Raw genomic sequence first — 19665 nt, 5'->3', positions numbered from 1 at the left:
CGGCTCAGACTGGCTCACATGAGGTGTGTCTGTCTGCCTGACGCTCCCGGTTGCACCTGTATGGAGAAGGAAAGGCGCAATATCGTGGCCGCCGCCCGAGATGATGGCTTTTTAACGTGGTGAGGACAGTTATGCTTTTTGATTTTTGACCGAAATGTCTAAAACCAAAAACTGCGAGGCGGTCAGGGTGGTGGTCCGCTGCCGGCCATTCAGCAGGAGTGAGAAGATAGCGGATTGCGAAAACATTTTGGAGATTGATGACAAACTGGGGCAGATCACCGTCATTAACCCGAAGGCACCACCTGATGAGCCGATGAAAGTGTTCACGTTTGACTCTGTGTACGGCTGGGATTCAAAACAAAGCGAAATTTATGATGATGCGGTGAGACCTCTCGTGGAGTCCGTGCTGCAAGGCTTCAATGGGACCGTGTTCGCCTATGGACAAACCGGGACAGGTAAAACACACACCATGCAAGGGGGTTCAAACGACCCAGAGAGCAGAGGGGTTATACCAAACTCATTTCACCACATTTTCACACAAATATCCAGAAGCCAGAATCAGAAGTACCTGGTGAGGTCATCATACCTTGAGATCTACCAGGAGGAGGTCAGAGACCTGCTGTGCAAAGATAACAACAAGAAACTTCAGCTTAAGGAAAACCCAGACTTTGGAGTTTATGTGAAAGATTTGTCCTCAGTGGTGACAAAGAATACCACCGAGATCGAACATGTGATGAACATAGGCAACCAGTCCAGGTCTGTGGGGTTCACTAACATGAATGAACGCAGCTCCCGGTCTCATGCAATTTTTGTCATAACTGTGGAGTGCAGTGAAGTAGGGCCAGATGGTGAGGACCACATCCGTGTTGGGAAGCTGAACATGGTCGACCTGGCAGGCAGCGAGCGCCAGAGGAAGACAGGCGCTAAAGGGAAGCAACTGAAGGAAGCAGCCAAAATCAACCTGTCTCTCTCAGCACTGGGGAATGTGATTTCAGCTCTGGTGGATGGGAAGAGCACCCACATCCCATACAGAGACTCCAAACTGACCCGCTTGCTCCAGGACTCACTGGGTGGCAATGCAAAGACTGTCATGATAGCAACAGTGGGACCCTCGCACAAGAATTTCGATGAATCCCTGGCCACGCTCAGGTATGCCAGCAGAGCCAAGAACATTAAGAACAAACCTCGGATTAATGAGGACCCCAAAGATGCCCTGCTGAGGGAGTTTCAGGAGGAGATTGCACGCTTGAAAGCCCAGCTGGAGGAGCAAGGGATGCTTGCAAAGGAGAGGAGGAGGAGAAGGAACAGTAAAAGACTGAGTAAAAGTATGGCTGGTATGGACGAGGAGATCCTTAAAGAGAGGGATGCAGAGGTTTGGAAGGCTGTTCAGGAGGAATCAGATGTGAAAGATTACATGAAAGAGGGAGGTGACATCCCCAAGAGCCTGACCTGCCAGGGAAGCTGTGAGAAGTTCAGGCCCCTGAGCGAACACAGAAAAAGTGTGGAGGACATGCAGTGGGATCAAGATGCTTTGGAGAAGATCATAGAGAAATATAAGGTACTGCTGAGGATCGCATGCTTTGTTATTAAACAGGGCAGTGTCTGATGAATGTGACTCTGGTGGAACAAAAACAAAACTGCATGAATAATTAATTGACTGTCTTTGTTCACAGACTATGGAGAGCAAACTGTTAATTGGAGGAAAGACTGTAATTGATCACACCAATGAACAACAAAAAATGCTGGAGCTGAAGAGGCAAGAGATTGCAGAACAGGTAATCTGTAGTTTATAAAAACAATAAAGATTAATTTTTTTCAAATGCAATTACTGGCTTTCTGAACTCACACACAAAGATGTCTGGAACCTGACTTGACATTTTAAAGGGTGCATTCAGCTTTAACTGAGCTAAATGTTTTGTCTTTGATTTGCAGATAAGACGAGAGAGGGAGATCCAGCAGCAGATGATGCTGCAGGATGAGGAGACTTTAGAAATGAAAGAAACATTCTCCTCCCTGCAGCAGGAGGTGGAACTAAAGACAAAGAAGCTGAAGAGGGTAAGATGACTCACCCGCTGATGTGTTCCAATGTCATTATCACAAAAGCAGTTAACCATTATTTTATCAGTTAATCTTATTTGCAAGTAGGTATCCTTTTGTTTTTTAAGACAGATGTTACCAGGAGAGGTAGCACTTATGAGTCTAGCTTTCTCTGGACAGATCTTTTGCTTTCTGGTGTTTAGGAATAATTTAATTGATCATTTCTGGTTGGCAGACAACATTTTTCTACTTGTATCTTGATTTAGGCCATTTGTGCAATTTTAATGCAGACATTTATCTACTATGCTTTAGTGACGCTAGCAGTTAATATGTCCCTGTACTGTACAGTTGTATGCCAAACTACAGGTGGTGAAGGGGGAGATGAAAGATGTCATTGATGAACACATCATGACCAGACAGGAGCTTGAACAGACACAGAATGAGCTAACCAGAGAACTCAAGTACAAGTAAGTGCATTACATTTAGTACATGTTGCACATATTCACACCAACAACACATTTCACATGGCCTTGCTTCTTCAAGCTTGCTGTATTCACAGTCATCACGCAAATATTTCAAGCCTGTTTGCTTGTATCCAGGATTATATACAGTAAATGCAATAAACAGCGCTTTTAATATTCTATTAACTACGGTTGTACTGTACACTGGAATATTATTAATGTGTCTCATTCTGTAGAAATTGTTTTTTTCATGTATTTTTTGTGGTATTGATGAAAAGCTTGGGGAGACCTCAGCTGACACATACTTGTATTGCATATTGCAGATATCTCTTAATTGAGAATTTTATACCTCCTGAGGAAAAGAACAAGATTATGAACAGGCTGCACTTTGACAGTGAGGAGGATCAGTGGAGACTCCAACCGGTCATTCCATCGGAGAGGTCAGTGAATTGATTTCACAAAGTTGACATGAGATACTGTAAGTGATATGCTGAAGAGAGATAGAAACCCTCAAATCTAATTGTAAATCAGCACTGAAAAATACAACTATCTACTAAGACTGTAATGCAAAGAATCTGTATATTCTAGTATATTTTGTAAGGTGTTAAATGTGCAAATATTCCCTCTTTACCACTGGAAAAAACATTCACTTCATTGCAGCTGTTACAGTTCTTGTGACCTCCATTTGCCACACCTGAATGCACCTGCACATTCCTTCTCTAAGCTTTCTGTGAAATGTGGGAAATCAGTAACAGAAGTATAAGTAGATAAGGTTCACTGAAGAAAAGTTTGCATGGCAAAAAATAAATTCACTAAAAGATCATTAAGAAAAGTCACAGATAGGTGATACAACAGAGTTTACGTTTGTAAACATTTTATCTGATCATAGCATTTTTCAAAGTTTTTGCATTGTTGTGAGATGCTACCACCAGGGGACGACAAAGTCAGAATTTTTCCAACCAGTGTCAGCCTCACACTGACAGACTCTAACCTTACATGCTATAGATAATTTATGTATTCTGCCTTTCCAAGAAACAGACATATATTTTTTTTCTACAAAGGAACCCAGACACCTTGGCCTCCTTGATTCTTTTTTTCTTTCTTTTTAAACAACATGGCACAAGGAAGCTAATAGGAGAGATTTAGACAAAGTATTTACCTGAATCCAAACTTTTCCTTTCCCACGTCTCTATCCCAGTGCACCCACTCAGGTCAAGAGAAGGCCTCTCTCTGCTGTGGGATACAAGAGGCCAATCAGTCAATATGCACAGATGGCTGTTGCCACAGCAACTGGGGCCCCATCTAGATACCAGGTCAGTGCTTGGACATTCACGAGGACAGTCGTGAAACGTACGGCAGAGATAGACATGTGAAATATTGATCTTACGCACCATATTTCCATGTTCAAAGACGCCTTCTGTGCTGGAGGTTGTGAAGATGGTTGTAGCCATGGTAACCATTCACAGCCTAAACTGTTGCATCTTTTGCTAGTGAATAATCAGTGTAATGCCACAAATCAGAAAATAGCTGGGTTTCAGTCACGTGATCATGATGACGCACGTAGACGGAGCGATTTTATATGGAGGGCAGGAAGTAAGTTACATGTCAAAGCCAATGGAGGAAATATTAGCAGGGAGTCCGATTGTACGGGTTTAGATCCCGTGTCGAGACAGAGATACACACAATTAATCAAACAATATGTTGGACTTGACCCGTACCTCATGAAGATGAGCGAGTTTTCAACGGACGTTAAAGGGTTGCCGACAATCGAGGCTGTTGAGATCGCCAATTACCTCGTACTTCAGACCTCTTATTATACGAAAAAGCAAATGAAAGCCTACAAAAGCCTGGAGGCATATAACTTTTTTATAAGCAGGTGGGCCCACAACCTTGTTACCAAACGGCTCCAAGACGATTATCGTTTGGTCTTCGCCAGGGTGAGTGTTTATTCTTATGCTGGTTATGTATAGCTAGCAGCTAGCATTAGCGGCTATAATGTAAACAAACCCATCTTACAGGGATACAAGGGGGTTTATTTGTATGACTGTATGACATGACAGCAAAATAGCATTTGGACTACTGAGTCAACGTCCTCTAAAACGCTAGGGCAGCCTAAAACGTCCCAGTGAAGTCCATATTAGACTATAGAGCTGTGTTGATAAAATCGATTCTATTCTGAATTGATTCTCATTTTATATTCTAAAGATCGATACGTACGTGCTCGCGTACGAATTCGCGTCATCGAATTCACGCACGTTCCGACGCTCGTCGGACAGTAAGCAATGCTTAGTTAACGTTAAAAATAAAAAAAAAGCTTGGGCATTACTAAATTACGTCGGACAGTAAGCAGTGCTTACTGCATTCAACGCTTACGTGCTGACGCCATGTTCATTGTTTGGTAGCGTCACACCACGCGCGCATGCGTGAATTCGATGACGCGAGTTCGTATGCGAACACGTACGAATCGATCTTGAGAACCGATTAAGAATAGGAGAATCGATTTGATCAACACAGCTCTATTAGACTACCGGCAACTTTTTTAGCAAATTGTTACTATGTGAATGAGCATTAAGTGACAACCTAATGATATAAACACAGCCACAAAAACCAAGTTAGCTAGCTAACATACCTTTGACGAAGTGGTCACTGCAGACACGGGCATTAGCAGAGTGCTCCTCCCGACCGCAGACGTAGGTTTAAGATCCACCTTTTACGGCGTTGTTCGGTAAGTTCTTTTTCTCCATTGGAACGATTTGAGCACCGGTAAACTACACAAAACCTTGGCATTTTTCCACACGGTAGATTCTCAGTTTGTCAGTCAGCTAACGGCTGAAACACTTCCGGCCCTCCATTTGAATTTGGCGCACTCGCGCCGCTGCGTCGTGACGTCACGTGAAACCCACCTATTCTCAGATAATAGCACAGGATGCAGTCTATTCTAATAAATAAAGGGGAGGGAGGTGACAGGGAGCCTACACAGTGCATTGCCATTTATAAACTGCCAACAATAAACAGCCAATGAAAAAACTGTTAATAAAACTTGGCATTTGCTGAAGATGTTTCATCATAGAAGCTTTCAAGGGCAGGGAATTGATTATTTACTGGAACGAATGAGGGCGTTTTAACTGAAACTGATAGAGTAAATATTGAATTTGCATTTACAGCAAAAATTAACATGGCAAGTGGGAGCAGAGCAGAGAACAGGGGAGCTATCCTACAAAAAATGTCCTTTGCATATATAGTTCTGTTTTTAAAACTGCAACTTTACTGTCATCTCTTCTTATAGGCTGAGAATATAATGCTGTTGGAGTTAGATATGTCTCCACCAACCATGTTCACCTTGAACCTTAATGGAGCTCACCTGGAGAGGGCCTTCTCTCCAAGGCTGATGCAGGATCTTCTGGTGAATGGTCCAATTAGAGAGAGGACCACTGCATCATCACGGGTCAGGAAATCCCAATCCTGGTGAGAGAACAGATGAGAAAAGCAGATGTTTTACATGCTTACAGATGCTGAGAGTTCCCTTTTTTCCCACAAAATAAACATAGCTGATATTTAATAATAAGTCAGTCTGTTTTTTTTTTTTAATGGTCTACAGGTATCAGGCTCCGCAAGCAGCATCCGTCACATCATCATCATCCTCCACCACTCTGGCATCAGGATCTCAGAGCTTCTCTCCCTCTCATAGGCAGAGACCATCCTCTGCTGCCTATCTTCCAGTGGGAGGTCCAGTTCAGACAAGCCCCTGATATGTGTCGATAGACCCGTACTGTAGGACTGGCCTTAGTTCAAGGTGGCACCAAGTAGTCCAGACTGGCTAAGGGGAATCTGGGAGAGGTGGGGGGAAATGTTATGCCTTGATTTTAAATTGATTTCACACTTTTTTCCCCTTATTTTTGAGTTACTTTAGTAAGCATGTATTCAACTTACCTGGAAAGATACACATCCTCCATTTTTTTCCAAATAATGTCTGTAACATGAATGCTGTAGAGAATGTGGAGCTCTTTCAACTTATCTTTTCCTGGCTATTTCTTACTGTTGCCTAAACCATGTTGTCTCTCTTGGCTTATACTGGCCTATCCAAATAGCACAGCTAAAACTTCCAGGTTTGACAGTGAACTGTTTTGGGGATCTTTTCAGCCTTTATTATTATTTTTTATTTTTTCAATTTTTGTTTCATTTAATCAGTATTTACCAAAAGCAACACTGAAAAATCCCCTTTTTTTCTCAACATAAAAGACTACCAAGTGTATCTGATCTTTGTCTAAACAGTGGAGGGTAATCAAGGAACTGATGGCCCCTGAGACTGGGTGCCACCCTTGTTTAACCTGTATGCTTGATGAGTTGTTGCTTGAATTTGTAGCTAATGTAATTGTGAGCCAAAAATGTGAAGAAAGCTTGCAGTGCTCTCTTGATTAGCTGCCTTATTTTTTCATAGATGTGAAATCGTGCAAAGTCCATTTGCTTACACATGAAAATAAACTGACTGAAATGATCTTTTACTGCCTACTGTATTTTTCGCAAGAGCTGCAGCTGTGCTGCGCTCTTCCTGCGATCGTGGTCTTAATTGCTGTTGACAGCTAAAATAAATATATGTGGGAAACCTGAGGACTTTGAAGTGACAGCTATATACAGTAAGATGACGTTTCCTTCGGAGTCACATGACTCTTTACAGTAAGTCCAACATGGCAGACGGAGTGGATCTTACGCGGTAACTAAAGCAACATTTCAACCGACACAGACAAATTCAACACTACTCTGCAACGAGACGTCCACAATGAGGGAGAGACAGAAGAAAAAGAAGGGGAGGACGTGGGCGGAAGCCGCTAAAACGGTATTCTGGGTGTTATTGTGTTCCGTGTGTTGTGGTTGTTTTCCTTGAACGCTCCCACTTGTACAACTGTGTTTATGAGTTCATGACCTGCTGGTGAAGACGAAATGTTGCGTACGCCGCGCAAGGCCTGTGTTGACGGTTAGACATTAGAGAGCGTCTGTCACTAGCTGTGTAGCTTCGCTTACCTGTCACCGATGAGCATTAAAAAAAAGAAATGCAGCGAAATTCATCTCAGCTGCGTGCCCCAAAGCATGTTCCCAAAACCCGTCTGCGTGTTGTGTCTAGACGGTACGGGTGACATGTCTGTCACGGTTTGAACACGAATAAAGTAGCCGTGAAGTAATCACGTCAGTGTTGCGAGCTAGCCAGGTTAGCACGCTAGCTCCTGCCAACGCAACTCAGTTCGTCAACAAGTTTGTTTGATACCAGTTGCAAGCAAAACACAAGCAAATATATACAGTGATCGCATCAACCCATTACCCCCGAGTTAACTTAACCACATAACTGATGACCAAGTTAGTACACCAGCTACATGCCAAACGCCTGGCGAGATACAGGAATGAACGTTGCTAGCATCGAAGCTAGCTGTCTAGCGTAGCATGCTAATGAGTGCAAAATGTCAAACTCACATAAACAACTTCATAATTAAAGAGCAACGTTATTGTTTGTGAGGACATCAGCTGTCTCGTGATGCATTAGCTCCACTGCGTTAATTGCAGTAAATGCTTTGCTCACATAATACAGCTAACTCCATAAATTAGACACTGTAATACATTAAAACACTCATAAAGACCCTTTTTACTGAAATGCTAAACATACTACAACAATGCAGTTATACGAGCAGTCCACAAAAAATATACAAGACGGAAGCAAAGTAAAAGCAACATTGCTAGCTCGAAACCAGATGTTCTTTTAATGCTGCAGTAAAAGTGTCTGTGATGTTACTGTACTGTACAGATGCTCTTGCTGACATGTTTCGCTTTTAACTCATATTTAAGTTTGTGATCTTGCAGCATTACCTGTTTATCTCATAACATACGGCCTAGAATGTAATTCCGTCAATGACCATACCCCACCCTTGTGTGAAAATTACAGCTTAGTGGTTAACCACCTGGTATTCATTAACAGCAAGATTCTTTACATGCATTTGGCCCAGAGCATGGACCAGCATCATGGAATATCTCAGTCTAAATCCAATGCAGTCAAAAAGCCACAGTGTTAATAATAGGTTTGCGGTCTTGATTATTCTGAGCATCATGTGCTGAATTTACACAGTCAAGGGAACTGAGGCTTTGTAGGAACTTGTTAGAAGCCTCCAGTATGTGAAATCTCAGGCTTCAGCTCAAGTAGCCCTGAAAAGCACATCCTGTTTTATGAAGACCACTCTCGTTTGAACCATAGAGCTGTATCATGTATTTTTTGATGATGATGTTTTGCTGTTGTAGGTTTTGGAGAAATACCCTAACACACCTATGAGCCATAAAGAGATCTTGCAGGTGATCCAAAGAGAAAGGCTTAAAGAAATAAGGTAAACATTTACCTGGCAATATATCTTCACTACAGCAAATGACCTTCTGTTTGGAGACATTTTCATGAGAGAGACAGAGAACACCACAGCATTCTCCCTCTATTACTGATTGCTCATATCATATACTTTCCTTTCTCTCTCATATAGCCGCGATTATTTTATTAAATGAATAATTCTTTCATTTCTTTTTGTTTCATTGTCACTGTTCTCATCCAGAAGGTAAGAAAAAAAAGCGAGCCCCCACCCCTTACCTTAACAAACTCACTGCAATGCCACTTTGTTTGGTTTTACCTTTTGCATGTTATTAACAATAACATGTCCTAGGTTCAGTTGCATAAAGATGCAGTGACCCGCATTCATAATTTTACAGAGATGTCTCAGAGCCACCTGTTGCATAAAAATCGAACATTTTCATCGTTTTTGCCAGTGTTGTAAAATAATCGACATTCTAACAAAGCGTGACAGCTATGTTTTTACTTTATAGATGGGAAAGTTCAGTACTGCTACCTGATATTATCCAAATGAATTTAACAACTGTGTAATTTAGATTTTATCCAGCGATATTTGTGAACCTATGTAGTGTAAATGAATGACAGATTTTGGTTTTTCTTTAACAAGTTGAATTTTTTTTTACTAAACATTTTGCCTAATCTGTATGTTACATACATGTAGGTTACACTTTGTAAAACAACAGAAATGCAAGCTGAAGTTTGACTGAGCTAGTTGTGATTTTTATGCAACAGACATTTTTATGTCAGACCAGTTTAATCTGTGAGTCAGTCCTTTACAATGATTAGATTAGCCTTGAATCAATTTTATGCAACTGATTCCACACAAACCATACAACAAATTTCCTCACAACTATACTGATGTGAATCTGAACTGAACTCACACGTGTCCTCCTGATGCATGATAGCAGTTTTCCCCCAGATATCAGACCAGCCTTTACCCTTCTTGCGTCTTTCTTCCAGCTGTCTGATTTATTGGCGAACAGATGTGTAATTTGCGTTTTTCTCCCATGATCCAGTGGAACCTCGCCGCTGGCATGTCTGAATGCAATGCTGCACACAAACTCTCGTGGTGAGGAGGGAATCTTCTACAAAGTTCCTGGCAGAATGGGAGTCTACACATTAAAGGTCAGTTAGACACAAAACAGAGTTCAAGGCCAAAACTGGTGAATGAGTTAACTGTGGTGTAAAATATTGTTCTTTTACTAATTACAATGGTTTTCGTCTCTGCCTGGTTCTTTCTCTGCTTTATGTATCACATAAAAATATGTACTCTGTGTGCTCTATTTTTTTTATGTAGAAGGACATCTCAGATGTGGCAAAGGAGCTGTCTGAGGATGGCTCTGAGGAAAGCAGCGACAATCTTTCTGACTCCCGAAGCACAGAAAACAACAGCAGTGCCATCACTCAGGAGGGCAGGAGAGGAAGGTGGATGCGGAGAGGTATCGTGCACTGTATACAGGATCATCTGTAACAGTTTGTACATCACTGCATCACTTAAAACCATTTCTTTAGCAACAGTTTACTGACTAGTGTCTTTAAAACCTAATGTGTATGCAGATTTTGAAGTAATTATATTATTATTAAAACACAAAAAAGTATTCTCTATTACTTATGATCTAAAATTCCTTATTCTGTAAACAACCTTGATTGCAAGCTCTGTTTACATTATTAAAGAGTAAGGGCTTCCTTCTTGTTGCAGTACTGTGCACTGGTGTTAGTGTACAGATGTGTTCGTTAGCTGATTTTTGCTGATTGGTTACGGAGCTCTATTATGGCAACAAGAGTTGACGCCCCTTCTCAGCCGTTTCTAAAAGTCATTGCGGAAACACAGGAAACCAGCTGAAGTAGCAGTAGACGAGGCAAGCTGAGGAAAAGTGGCTTCACCACACACATAAATTACACCATCTCATCACAAAATATTTCCTGGAATACACTGAGCATCAGACATGATCATAGCAAAAGGTGGGTTTTACCTTTAAACAAATGTGCTGTGTCCATGATGTCTTCCGCTAACTGTCAGCAGAGAAGCTTCAGCCTGCACATGACGATTGCAGCACAGCAGTTATTGCTTTTGTGTCTGGCTGTGGGGTCAAATCATTGCTTTATTGCGAATTGCGCACCTGATTGTGCCTGATTGCAGTGCAACTTCGGAGAATGAGCTTTTTCGTCAAGTACCAATTATTTTGTTTTCCTCAGGCTGTGCTCTCACTGACTGTCATTATTTTTCTCTGCCACTTGAATATTTTAAGTGACTGTTAAAACAGGAAACTGTATTTTTTCAGTATGACCTGTGACCACTTCCTCATTATGCACAAGTTAGAAACTGCCAAGCAAGTGCAAGGACTCCAATATTGTTTTATTTTTCATATAATCAATGCTAAGAACCACAAAGTCAAATGCAAATTAAGTGGCATAAAAAACGAAACAAGTGGAACTGCTGCGGTATGTAGAAACGATATCATACTAGAAATAGATGGGGTGGGGTGGGGGGTTGTTCTGAACAATCTTCCTATTGAGTTGTTCAGCCCTTTTTTAGTAACATAATATCTTAGTAATGAAATGTAATCTGTTTCTTTGTGTATTGTGTTGGTTTCAGTTTCGTCAAAACAAAAGCATGATGTGATAAAGTCTGTACACCACCCTCAGGAAGTGTATTTTGTGACATCTGTTTTGTGCTTTTGTATTTCGTAGTTCCCTCCAAGCTGCAGTCGCAGCCCTCGTCTCCGCAACCTCGATGTTCATCGCCTTCTGTCCCCACCAGCAAGCTCATCTCTCCCTCGCAGAAACACAGCAAGAAAGCTTTGAAACAGGTACTGGAAAAATGTTCTGTATTTCTTTTTTTTTTTTTAGTTGTTTCTTACTGGAGTTAACATATTCACTAGTTGTGTAAGCGCACATCTCAAATGGTACAAGTTCCTGCCACACCCTCATACTCACACTCATAAAAATCCCTGCCGCCCGGCTCAGTGACACATAGATACACCCTCATTAAATATACAAGAATTTTTATGTGGTTTATCTTACAGTGATATGTATAGCGATAAGTGTATATTTAGATTTTCTCACAGCTCCATTTTATAACATATTACTTACTCATACTTTTCTGTATATTTCACTACATTTATCTAAACTTTTTAAACATGATAACCCATATTGGTGTTCCAGCAGGCGCTCATTATCCTTCCATTCTCTGTCTATTTAACATCTTGTGCTGATTATTTAAAAACAATGAGGCGTCGGGGAAGAATGCCTATAGCTGGTTTTACAGTATTAATGTTCTCATAATCCACCCGTTCAACATTTTCCTGTTGGCCGCTTTGTGCCTTTTGTGTTCCATTTAATTAGATTTCACTTGATTGCACAGATTGTAACTCACTCCATCTGTGCTTGTGTGGAATTTTCAGCTCTGTAAGACCAATTTGTATTCATTTATAGGGCGTAGGCAACACTAGAAGATTGCAATTTGGCTAAAATATTAGTATGAGGGACCTATTGTGTATTTTCCTACTATGATTTCCTATATATTTCAGTCAGATGAACCAAAAAAAGCAATCAGTGAACTGTCTCAGATTGTTTCTTTAATCTGTTGACACTGTGTTTCTGAGATGATCAGACTTCTTGACAGATTTACAAGGAGATGATTTATACTTGTATTGTGCAACCTATGTTTCATTGTTGCGCTGTTATTTAACTAACCAAGTGGCCCTGAGGGAGTAGTTGCAGCGAAACAGAGGGTTAGACACATTCACACTCTCTTTTTCTCATAGTGCTGGCTATTTGTTTCTTCCTTATTTTGCCTGTTTTCAGGCCTTGAAGCAGCAGCAGCAGAGAAACCAGCGTAGACAGGGGGGGATGCCAACCACCTCCAGTCCCAGACTGCTTCTGAAAACTATCAAAGACATGGCTGACAACATTACTACAAAAACTGGTAGGTGGCAGCTACTATATTGTCAAATGCATTATAAAATGAGAAACTGATGTGTCAGTTTCATTCAGTTTGGGTGTTTTCTTAGTGTTCAGTCTATGATATTACACAGTTTTGAAGATAAATGACTGATATTAATGCAGTTCTTTGTTATTGTCCTGTTATTATGGGTTTTCATAAGTAGACAACAAAAATGTATTCATCATCCAAACATGACTCATATAATTGGCTGCCTCCGTGTGGAAACTGAAACAGTCAGTTCTCTGTCCTGCAGTTTCTCAGAGCTTTTCCTTGTGCTTGTTTTCCTCTGTCCAAACAGACCTATGCCATCCAGTCGTACCCAGGAAGGTTTCCCAGAGAGCAGGTCGCCTTAGTGCAGGTAAGTCAGACGTCTGCTTTCATGAAATCAAATGGTTTGGCAATTTTGAGGCAAAGGGCCGTTTTCTTACTGTTGGAATCAACTCTCAACTGCTGTACCACAAAAAGACCAAAACCAATAGTGAATCAGTCCCAATATCAACTACTGCCCAAGCTGTCAAAGCCTAGTACAGCATATTCCTCTTTGCCATAGACTTCCAGTGTTTTCCAAAAACTATTACAAACCACACTGGTGCACTGAATGGCACGTTCTTTTATTACAGTTACCACAGACACTGTCGTTTATTTAGAGTCCAACGCATATTATGAGACTAAATTTGCCATTAAATTACTCAAGATGTCACCTCCAAGATTGACATTTATTTTTTTTCACTGCTTGACCCGTCTTGGCTTACATGTATTTCTCATGTTGTATTGCAGGGCAGATAAAACGCACCAAGTGTAAAATAGATGTGGAGACCCCAGACTCTATTTTGGTTAACACCAACCTGCGTGCGATCATCAACAAGCACACCTTCTCTGTCCTGCCCCCAGACTGCCAGCAGAGGTTGCTCAAACTTCTGCCTGAAGTTGATCGGCAGGTGGCTCTAAAATTATACATACTTTCAATGCTTCTTTTGCATTATTTAGTGTTAACTGCAGAGAGTGTAGTATTGCTGCATGTGATTTCCATCTAGTTATGATTGAATATAGTCAGCTAGCTCATAAAATAGTTTGGAATTATTGAAAAACTGTGTTCACGCAGCATTCACTGATTCTAGATGTTGAACTCTACATCAAGCAGTATGTGAAGCACAAATCGAAGTGCTGATGATGACGATTTTAGTCTTAACATTGCGCTTCTTCTCCCCAGGCTTGCATGGACGGCCTTCTCAAGGTCACTAGTTCTGCCTTAAACAATGAGTTCTTTACATCGGCAGCACAGTCTTGGAAGGAGAGGCTGGCTGAGGGTGAGTGCAGCTACTTCCAAATGATAAAAACAGCATTCACTTTACATTGAAAAAAAATCATTATGTCATCAAGGTTCAGTGTGAAATACTTACAAGTATAATGTAATTTTTCTTTTATAAATTGTCTCAACTTTTTTCTTTGCAGGGGAATTCACTCCTGAGTTGCAGCTACGAATGCGTCAAGAAGTTGAGAAGGAAAAAAAGGTTGAGCACTGGAAGGAGGCCTTCTTCGAAAACTATTATGGTGAAAAGTAAGTTCTCCTTTACAGTTGATCATCTTAATAATTTCTTGTGTCTGCCATTTTTGATTCGTCATATTTTCCAAATGCCAAAAGACTGTGGCATCACATTTTATTGATCTGCTTTGTATCCAGCAACATCATGTTGCTTCAAGACAAGGCTAAATCGACCTGCTGGCTGCTTAAAAAAGTATCTAGATTTGGAGGCTTATTGATTGTATAGCAAGGTCAGTCGAAGCAGTCAGCCAGTCAGTCTGAGTGAGATTCAAGAGACTGGATGGATGATAACCGATTACCAGACTTCTTTTAAAGAGCCTTTTTGTGTAAATTCGGATCGACTTTTATTTTAAAGAAGTAAACAAATATTAAACAATAATGTTTAAGTGTGGTTTTCCTTGTTGATGTATGGGTTTTATTTTGTTGTCTGACTTTCTATTTCCCTCGTCTTTTTCTTTGTATAGTTCTGGGCTCAGCTATGAGGAATCCAAAGAGCTGACAAAGGCTGATCTGAATCAGGAGTCTGCCAGGGCCCAGTCTCCCCCTCATCAGACAGGACATGCCGCTCAAGCACCAGAGGAAACCAAGGGCACGAAGGACAGCGGCCAGAGTGATGCTGCTGCTAAAGACATGAAGCCAACCCAGACATCGTCGCAGGAGCCTCTGAAGGCAGCGCCTGCTCAAAAAGAGCCAGTCTCCACCACAGAGCCCATGAAGACACGGCGCTCACAGTGCACTGAGGATCGTAAGTGGAACATAACAGCTGAGCCAACACCTGCAGTGAGAACACCAGAGGTGGAGAGACGGACTGAACGGGGAGCAGCAGGTTCACTGCCTGATAAGGAGAATAAAGAAGAAGTGAAGGAGGAGAAAACTGAACTCCCCCAGTCGCCTGTGAAGAAGAGCCCTCTGCCAAAGGCTAGTTCAGAGTTAAAAGATCAGCCAGCGTCTGTGGTTAAGCCTGCTGAGGAGGGTGAAGAGGTCATCTCTGAGCCTGGTGGCCCCTCTGAGTCTCTTAAAAGGAAATCTCTTAGTGAGACAGAGGGGGAATTGACACCAGAGAAAAGGCCCCGTATGTCCTCAGTTTCCTCAGTGTCTTCAGTCTCCTCCGTATCTCCCCCGGCATCATCCATATCCAGCCCTGCTACACCAACGCCAGCAACAAATCAGAGGGTTCCACCACTCAAGGTAGGAAGTCTCCTCTGATCTGTCTGTCTTTTCAGTATCAAAAACTCATTATTTGTGAGCTTGAAAGGGGGCTCTGTCAAGTTTGTGGCTTGCCTGTTTGCAGAGAGCAGCATCTGTAGTCAGCTTGGATTCACAGCAGTTAGAGTCAATTCCAGTGGCAACCCAGAGACATGGGGAAAAAAAATGTGTCAAAAATGATAGAAATGTCCATAGAAATTTCTGTAACCACTCCTGCAGCATAATCCATTTCTCCAGCATTGATCTCTATGTTCAGTATGTTCCAAATAGTCTTAGCTTCTCTAGTAAATCCCTAAATTTTCTACTTCCAGCAGAGTTTTGTAGCTGTGAGGAAGAGAGAACGTGACACAAAAGTAGTGTGTTTAGCTATGTTGCGGAGAAATGTTATTTCTCATTTATTATATATGGGTATTTAGAAATAAATGTTTAACATCTCTTTATTTTCACTTTGCAGATCCCAGTGTCACGAATTCTTCCCGTTCCTGTGTCACCAAGCCAAGTCTCACCCAGGACTCCCCTCCCTGCACCACTAAGCAGCCCAGGCCGCACTGGTGCTCGCACTTTGGCTGATATCAAAGCCAAAGCTCAGCTCGCCCGAGCACAGCGAGCAGCGGCTGCTGCAGTATCATCCGCATCTAAGGGAGCAGTGCCAGGCCCGGGGCCAGGAGGAGGCAGTGGTGAGCAGACACAGCCCTCACCCAGCCCCAGCCCAACATCCCCACAGGCATCAACCAAGTTACCCGGCACCAGCAGCAGCACTCAGAGCAGTACACCTCCTTCTCACCCTCTGGACCCTTTTGGTCAGCTTAGTCCAAACAGGTCTCAGATGTCTTATTCAGGCAAACTGGATGACACACAGAAAGATCACTGCACTGGTACCATCAGCGCAGGACACCAGGTGGCTCTAAAGAGTTCAAATTCATCAGCACAGTCTTCATCTGTGCACACTCTCCAGGAAAACCCAACTCCAGTTGGATCATCAACCAGGACCAGTTCCTGTATCCCAGCAAACAACCCACTAGTTACTCAGCTTCTGCAGGGTAAAGAGGTTCCATTGGACCAGATCCTCCCAAAGCCGCTGTCTAAGGTGGAAGTAAAGATTTCAAGCTTACCCTCTGGTAGTAAGGGGAAGACGTCACACTCTGCTGAGCTCAGGCCTGATAAACAAATGGCCCACCAGTTTCACACAGCAGGACGAGCTGGAGTTTTCTCAGAATACTCGAGGCATCACAGGGAACTTCCTGACAAGGAGACGCAGGAACAGATCCTGCAGGCTCTAATGCAGAGGAAGGTCCAGCAGAGCCAGCCTTATGGAGGTTTGGGGCCTCAGCACCCTCAGTACAAAGCCCATCAACTGGTGCATGCTGAAGAGCTTCAGGACCAATCCAGGATTTGCGTAGGCTTTTTGGGCCGTAAGAGGATGCCCAGACCTGCCATGACAGGACATTACCTGCTCAATGTGTCCACATACGGCCGCGGACCGGAGAGTAAAAGACTGCACCAGTCTGCCATCCCAAACACATCTGTGTTTGGTTTAAAAAGGGAAAGCACAGAAGGAGAAGAGGCGGCTAAGGAAGAAGAACCAGCCAGGAAAGTGTTCTCTCCTGCTTCTGGGGTTAAAACAGAGCAGCAGGGATACTCATCCACCAAGTCTGATGAAGCAGCGAGCTTTCAGCATTGCTCCAACGTAAAGACTGAGCCTGGATCAGAGGACAGTGCAGCTGGTGCAGATCACAGCAGCACCAGTGCGACAGCCAAAGACACCAGCCCTTTTTCTCAGTCACACCGAAGGCACCTCGAACTCTGCAATAGTAATCAAGGAAACTCCGAGCCATATCTTACCGAAGTGGACCCCAGTCACCAGCGGCCGTCTGCCTTTCAAACCCAGAGAACGCTTGATAATCAGGAAGCCGTGGTTGCATCGTGTTTTGGTGGCACTATCAGCATGTCCGTACCTCACACTTTGAACCATAGCACTGCAGGCACCGGCTCTTCCACGTCCTCGTCAGAGGCTGACGGCAGTGGCGTTCACGGGAGCGTCATGTCTTTCTCAGTGACTGTCACCACCATACCTGCCGGTCACTCGTTAGACCACGGTAACCAGGGCGAGCCCTCGCCTGAACAGTCGTTCATCGAGGGCTCCAACATGGAGGACGTCCAGTCTAAATGCTACTGCCGACTGAAGGCGATGATCATGTGCAAAGGGTGTGGAGCCTTTTGCCACGATGATTGCATCGGCCCCTCAAAACTGTGTGTCTCGTGTTTAGTGGTACGATGATATGAAATTAATGATAACTAGAAGATACCGTGGTTTGATTTGTACTGGATCAAGGCACAAAGCAGGAGCAGGCCCTTCAGGATCGGTTCAGAATGGGGTGAAGCATCTTAGCCATTCTCCAGAAAAACAGCAGGTCGCTGTGGGAAAGGCAAAGATTTACACTGGATGGTCTTTTGTTTCACCAACATTTAAGAAAAGCTGTTTTGTGCAATGGTTTTAGTAGAAATGTCAGTTTTCAATCAGATCAGTAGTCTGTCAGATGTGTGACAAATATAAAATCTGGCAACGTTTGCACTCGGCTAGGATTAGTGTTATATATTTTTTTAAATATATATGTGTGTGTGTGTGTGTGTAGTTTTTAAAAACGGAGGGAAAAATGAATGTTGCTATTTTTATAGAACATAATGACTGTTGTTGTGTTTTAGACTGACACTTTATTATTGGGCCTAATCAGTCATGGTTTAAAGGCAAAAAAAAAAAAGGGCGCTAATGATAATCATTGGTTGTAGAGTACCTCCTATTTGGCATTTATGCACGCATGGCAGGGAAGTGCAACTTACAGTAACTATTTTATATGAAAACTGTACATTTATTACTGAACACACTCAGATTTAAGAACTAGAAAGATCATGTATAGTTTTAGAAAGAGAATATAAAAAGGAATTTTGAATGATACTTTATAAAAATCAGCTTGTGAGGAATGCACATCACATCATTTTTTTGACTAACAGTTACAGGGCGAAGCACTTGAAAACCACCTGGAGATAAGGTAGTGGTTCTGTACAGCACTTACATTCAAACATACACAAACACAGGGAGAAAAAGAAGCATTTCTATATAAAAATGCCTACATGTTCCTTCTGACAAACTCAGATCTTTTCCATTTCTGGTCAAGGTCTAAAGTCACTTCCTACTGTATGAACCTTCATTTTCTCCCCAAAAAGCTGGTTTTGTAGATATTGTCTCCCTTGAAGTGGGTTTTCTTGTGCTTGTATATCTGTATAGCTAGATCAGCAGTGGCAAAGTAAAAAAAAAAACAAAAACAAAACACAAACAAAAAAAAAACAAACACCCGATGCAGTGTTTTTTCACTGTAAATATTTGCTCATATATGGTATATGCCTAGATGTAGAAATTTATTTTATTTTATTTTATTTGTGCAGCACACTTTGCTTGAGCATATCCAGCTGTTTATTATGAAATGATTTTTACTGTGGAAAGAAAATAGAGAAGAACAGTAACTTATGCTAAAACGCTAAATGCTCTATCATATAATGATTTAGCATAGCATGCTTAAGTTTTACAAAATGATTTGGAGGTACAATATGACACCAGTTAACAGGCAGGTGTAATGCTTCACATTAAAAGGGCCTTTTTCCATCTAACTGAGAGAGTACTCCCTCATATTAATGTGGTATGAAGTATTGTAAACACAAAACAATGCTGTGTCATGTTTGTATAATGTACAATGTGTGTATGTGATGTACAAGGATGAACCAGCACATTTTGTGGTGTGAACACTGTGTTGTTACAAACTTGTATGTGCTTTGCGATGATGTTAACACAACATTAATGCTTACGTTACCACATATTAACAAGCAAAAAGGTCAGTGTGAAGTGTTACCTCAGCAGGTTTTTGTGGGTGCTCATGCTGATTGCAAATAAGGACATTTATCATTTATATTTTGAAATCTCCTGGAGGTGCAGCGTAGGCCTGTTTTATAGCAATTATTTCCAAGGTAACATGCCAAAGTCACCTTAAGAAAACAAAATAATCAGAACTTGTTTTTAATGTCTGACTAGTTAATCAAAGTAATATAT

General features: G+C 42.0%; 2 protein-coding genes across 4 annotated transcripts; both read left to right on the top strand.

Moving 5' to 3' along the window:
* The first annotated feature begins 154 nt into the window (after positions 1-154).
* kif3cb (kinesin family member 3Cb) lies at positions 155-6310 on the top strand. The gene is made up of 8 exons (XM_041060884.1): positions 155-1558; positions 1674-1775; positions 1933-2055; positions 2386-2504; positions 2822-2938; positions 3697-3811; positions 5785-5963; positions 6097-6310. The coding sequence occupies exons 1-8, from the start codon at positions 155-157 to the stop codon at positions 6245-6247; spliced, it is 2310 nt and encodes a 769-aa protein (XP_040916818.1). The 3' UTR covers positions 6248-6310.
* Positions 6311-7177: 867 nt separating this feature from the next.
* asxl2 (ASXL transcriptional regulator 2) lies at positions 7178-18384 on the top strand. Of its 3 annotated transcripts, XM_041060370.1 has the most exons (13): positions 7178-7332; positions 8778-8860; positions 9077-9079; positions 9888-9996; positions 10169-10310; positions 11563-11681; positions 12679-12799; positions 13116-13175; positions 13595-13755; positions 14028-14124; positions 14270-14375; positions 14825-15548; positions 16021-18384. In XM_041060370.1, the coding sequence occupies exons 1-13, from the start codon at positions 7276-7278 to the stop codon at positions 17842-17844; spliced, it is 3606 nt and encodes a 1201-aa protein (XP_040916304.1). In that variant the 5' UTR covers positions 7178-7275; the 3' UTR covers positions 17845-18384. The 3 variants fall into 3 exon arrangements, with proteins under 3 accessions (XP_040916304.1, XP_040916305.1, XP_040916306.1); XM_041060371.1 differs by lacking the exon at positions 9077-9079; XM_041060372.1 differs by lacking the exons at positions 7178-7332; positions 8778-8860; positions 9077-9079; positions 9888-9996; positions 10169-10310 and adding an exon at positions 10349-10833.
* The last annotated feature ends 1281 nt before the right edge of the window (positions 18385-19665 follow it).

Source organism: Toxotes jaculatrix, chromosome 17, assembly GCF_017976425.1.
Source record: "Toxotes jaculatrix isolate fToxJac2 chromosome 17, fToxJac2.pri, whole genome shotgun sequence".
NCBI classification, from domain to species: domain Eukaryota; kingdom Metazoa; phylum Chordata; class Actinopteri; family Toxotidae; genus Toxotes; species Toxotes jaculatrix.
This window is presented reverse-complemented; position numbering and strand designations above follow the sequence as displayed.